Raw genomic sequence first — 4,883 nt, 5'->3', positions numbered from 1 at the left:
GAGAACGTGAGCAGGCAAAAATATCCCAGTCTGAAGGAGCAGCTCAGAATAACTCTGCATCATTTTGTTTTTTACTTTGTTTTGCCTGTAGTTAATGAACATGATGTTTTTTGAACCAATGTGTGTGTGTGTACGCGTGTGTGTGTTCCAGATGTGTACCTGTGTGCAGTGCTGATCTGCTCTGTGGGTCTGCTGTGCATGTGCATGTTCACTGTGACCATAATCTGCCAATTCATACAGAGGAAGCAGAGACTAAAAGGTCAGCAACACTTCTTTTTGTTACATATTTTGTGGGTTATTTAATGTGATACCAACATAAGATATTGTGAAATGGAAGGAAAAGGATCCATGGTTTTCAAATGTTTTCAGCCCCTTTTACTTCAATACTCTAAGATAAAATGCAGTGCAAAAAATTACCTTCAGAATTCACCTAATTAGTAAAGTTCCACCTGCCTGCTTCATAATCTCTAAAGTGAATATTTGCAGATGTTCTCCGTCCCATGTAACCGAGCTTGAAGCATTCTGCAAAAGAGAAATTTCTACCTTGAAACATATCTTTACACATTTCTTTGTTAAAAAGCTAAATAAATAAATAAAAAAACATGTATGCTTTTCCTTCCACATCTTAATTTATGCAGTCAATAAGATAAATTCTTAATGTAATACATTGTTGGTTGTACTTTTAAGAAGGAAATAACATTTATTCAGTTCTCTTCCCGTTCTCCCGCTAATGTTAAAACTAAAATCTGTTGTATTTTTGCAGATCAGTACCACTTGGTTAAAAGCCCTCAGAACAGGTAGGATTCCTTGTTTGTTTTTTTTGTTTTGTTTTGTTTTGTTATTTTTACACTTCACTTTCTTTCAGAACTCCTCTCTTGTTAAAAATGAAAACCAACTGAAAAAAACACAAACTAAACTACGCTATTTACTTGGTTTCACTCCAGCTCAGGAGAGACGGTCACCAGCGTAGTCAGTGTTTCCCCTGCTCTTCCTAAGAAGGAGAGAAGATACAGAAAGAAAAGGAGCAGGGACTACCAGGAGGAGAAACCACCAGAGATACCAGCGAAAGGTAAACACAAACATGTGCTGCTTTAACAAGAACAGAAACAAGTCTGGAAGAATATATCGCCCTCAACACGGAAGTACATCAGAATTAGCTCTGAAAAATTTAGGGGAAGCTAAGTGCGTTGAATGATTTTAAAGTTAGCAAAAATGCTAAGCGCTAAATGAAAAATTAGCTAGATGTCGAACTTCATCGAACAGAGAGTTTACAAAAACAGTCAAGGGTAGCAAAATTTAACCCTGAAAAAAATTTGAGGAAGCCAAGTGCGTAAAACAAAACATTAGCTTTGCTGTTAGCACAACAGTGAATTGCTGTGTCCACCATTGATCAACAGCAGAACATTCAGCTTTCCACAGAACTCATCTGTATTTTGTCCTTGCAGCCCCCATCGAAGACAAAACTCGCAAACCCAAACTATTAAAACCTCAACCAAGGAAAGTAGTTCTGGTGAGTTTGTGCTTTCAGTTCCTAATCTTGTTTTCAAGTATTTTTTTTAATCCACCGTGTTTGGAGGAGAGCTTTATATGGTCAATCTAGGTGTAAAACATTCAGTCACACACAGTCCACATGCTATGAAAGGAGACCAACATGGAGTTTAAGGTGTGGAAGATGAATGTGAGAATTTCCCATAAAATGTGTGATGATGTGGTTTTTTGATTATATACGTTTTAAAGTGCTTTTAAACCCAGAACTCCTGGTTGGTGGCAGCTGCAGAGAGCATGTTCACATTTACCCAACCCAAAAAAGTTATGCACTTAGTAAATCTACACCATCTTTAGCCCTTTAATTAGCCTAATTAAGTTTTTTATAATGGATTTTTTCTTCTTCTCATGCTTCCTCGTCCCACCACTGACTCCCCTCTCCTCCGTCATTATGTTTTCCTCCGCCCTTGCCTCACCGCCATCTCGTCCCCAGCCCAGGATAGTGGAGGAGAATCTGACATATGCGGAGCTGGATCTGGTGAAGCCGATCCCAGAGGCGAAAGCATCTCGGAGCGGGACTGTGTACGCTCAGATACTGTTTGAGGAGCAGCAGCTTTGAGACGGAACACAAACCACTAAAAAAACTGTGCCTTGTATAAAAACTGTTGACTATTTATGCTCTGTTTTTGTGCTGTTTTGTAAAGAATGGTTTGCGGTGGAGATAAATGGGTATTGTTTTTTTTTTGATACGACAAACTTCTACATGTGGTTTTGTAGATATTTTGGATATCTTCTTCATATGATAGCAACATACAATGTGACATTTTTTTGCTTTCTTTCGTTTGTTTTATATTGGAGTATTTGTATTTAATGTGGTGAAGTCCTGTGTACCCCAAACTAACATGGTAGACGACTTAAGCTTAAGGAACTTTAAATTTACTGGAATCTGCGAAAGGAAACACTTTGGAGATACTTCTGAAAAGCTACAATAAAATTAACTGGCAATCTGAAATCCCCAAAATCCAGATTATACAGCCTAGAATCAACAGGCCCAAGCCGTCTTCCCTCGCATCAACCACCTTGTCTCCACTGCCTGGACTAAGATGAACCAGTCTCCTTAACCTATGGGAGCCTCACCTATGGATGTGGTCTGAGATTCATCAAAACCAATGAACTGAAATTACTCTGACCCATTCCATGAGAAGACAAGGCCTTTGATAAGAATGCTCATTGGATTACCAAAACCCCTCCACCGTGTCAAGCTGATGATTCCTTGGATGTTTCAGATGAGAATCATTTCCTCTAAGTTTGAGACCATTGGAAAGGGATTGTTCCGTCCATTCTTCAAGTAGAGGACTTCCTAGTATTTTGCCATCTTGTTCTGAAGGATTGAGCAAGCTATGGAGTCTTGTACGTGGTTACGTTAATTTCTTGTGCTGAAGAAAAAAATAAGTTCATGATTTAGTGGCCCATCAATGTTCCGACTCTTGCCAACAGTCATGAGACACGGAGCAAGGAAATGATCGACTGGGTCAGGTTTTATCACACAATAATCACATGATCAACAACTGGATGTTACCACTGGCACAAACCAAGAAGAAGATGGCAGGAAGTAGTGGGAGGATGATGACGCAGCATGTTTTTTGATGACCCATCACGTGAACAACTTGAACATGTTGTTCATGTGACTTTTAATTGCATAACAGAAACAACACAATTGCAGAATTTTTTTTTTTTTTACATTACCGGAATATTGACGTTTTGCGCATGTTTGTAATGGACATGCATCTAGTGAATGATGTAAACATTTCTGAATGAGTGACAAAATTACTGACATATGTCATCATGATTGTGAACTAATCCATTCTCAAACATCATTTCCTTCTAATGTGTCCACAGCAATATTCCCCTTCGAAGCATCTGGGTTCAGTCTGTTTCTGTTTGTCCCCCAGCAATTTATTATGACCACAGAGTTGATACAAACCAGTAATTAGCCCCCCATTTTCCCTCATGGGCAAGTATGCAAGACCATGCAGGCACTTTCATCTGGCGCCAATGTCAACTCAACAGGCTGTTCACGGCACACACACATTTATACACTCATGAGAGACAGGACTGGGGTTACGCTAAAATGGATACAAGAAAAAGCACACCTGATTGTTGAGGTAATGCACATGAATTTTGAATTCTCTGTTTGGCATAAATTTCTGCTTAATTTGAATCTCAGTGAGGGGGTTTTGCTGATCAAGAGCAAGAAGCCACAACATGTCCTACAAATCTGTGCAACTCTTGTTTTTCCACTTTCCATCGCTGTGTGTGTGTGAAAACAATTGGATCCTCTCTATTTTCCACTCAGTGATCTTTTGGACTCAAGAATGAGAAAAACAAAAGGGGAAGCATTTTTAAACGGTGAACTTGAAACCCAGACGCAGAGGCACCCGATCCTTCCCTCCCCTCAAGACTTTCACTATCTTCCCTGGGCTTATCCATACAGCTGGAGCTCTGCTGCCTGCATACTGAGGCTCTTAAAAGAGTTTATCTCAAAAGGGAAGTTTCGGCTCATTTCCTGTCATCAAATGTGAACTGAACCAGCATCTGACTGTTTACCAGTTTAACTTCATATAAAGCCACTGAATAGACGGTACTGGCTAACTAAAGACTGATGTCAAAAACATCAGTTAATAAAATTAAGAAAGAGTTGGATGACCGTGCATAACAAATGGGACACTCTGTTCTCTGGGTGTTTGTAGGAAAAAGCTTGTTGTCGAGTGTTTTTCCCAATGTTTGTATTCTCTCTGTATAAAATAAGTGACATTTTGGTGGATAGTAGAAGTGTCTTAAAAATGCCTTTAGACTGTGAAAAGTAAAGTTCCTTCCAAACCACATTGTCCATAATGGGCGTCTGCTAACCAGAACCATATGTGTGAACTGTGCCTCTGTGCCACCTCTCGCTTTTCGCTCTCTCTGCCCTCTGCTGACCTTGGCACTGGTCCACATTCCTGCATTTAGGCTTGTGCCTTTTTGTTTGTTTTTTTTTTTTTCTTGGACCAACGTGTAAAAAGAAGTGAAATAAATTGACTATAAAGGGGAATTCAAGTAAAACTTTGTAGAAGTGTTTTGGGTAATTTTTTCATAGTTTCATGTATGTTGATGTTGGTTGGTGAAGGTAAAATGTCTCCCAACTTTGGAGAGAAACATCCTATTTCCAGAAAAAAAGTAGTCAGTATCACTTAATACAAAATTAAATAGATCATCTTCAAATATTGCTGAAACATAAAAGTGATACAATTCTTAAGTAATTATAATAAATTATATATAGCAACTACACGTGATCAAAAGTAAGCACACCGTTTTATTTTGTTTGATTAGTGACGCCACCAAATCTTCAGTCTGTTCAC

The 4,883-nt window shown here is 38.9% G+C and overlaps 1 protein-coding gene across 1 annotated transcript in view; it reads left to right on the top strand.

The window, feature by feature from the left end:
• The window catches only part of vstm4b (V-set and transmembrane domain containing 4b), a 48,280-nt gene extending 43,689 nt beyond the window's left edge, over positions 1–4,591 (top strand). Inside the window, exons 4-8 of the mRNA XM_007560207.2 lie at positions 152–259; positions 764–797; positions 945–1,069; positions 1,446–1,510; positions 1,979–4,591. Of these exons, the coding sequence (XP_007560269.1) occupies positions 152–259; positions 764–797; positions 945–1,069; positions 1,446–1,510; positions 1,979–2,104 (458 nt within the window). The 3' untranslated portion in view covers positions 2,105–4,591. The remainder of the gene's footprint in view (positions 1–151; positions 260–763; positions 798–944; positions 1,070–1,445; positions 1,511–1,978) is intronic.
• Positions 4,592–4,883: the final 292 nt, after the last annotated feature.

The sequence above is a fragment of the Poecilia formosa genome, unplaced genomic scaffold (assembly GCF_000485575.1).
Source record: "Poecilia formosa unplaced genomic scaffold, Poecilia_formosa-5.1.2 Scaffold4, whole genome shotgun sequence".
Taxonomy (NCBI): domain Eukaryota; kingdom Metazoa; phylum Chordata; class Actinopteri; order Cyprinodontiformes; family Poeciliidae; genus Poecilia; species Poecilia formosa.
This window is presented reverse-complemented; position numbering and strand designations above follow the sequence as displayed.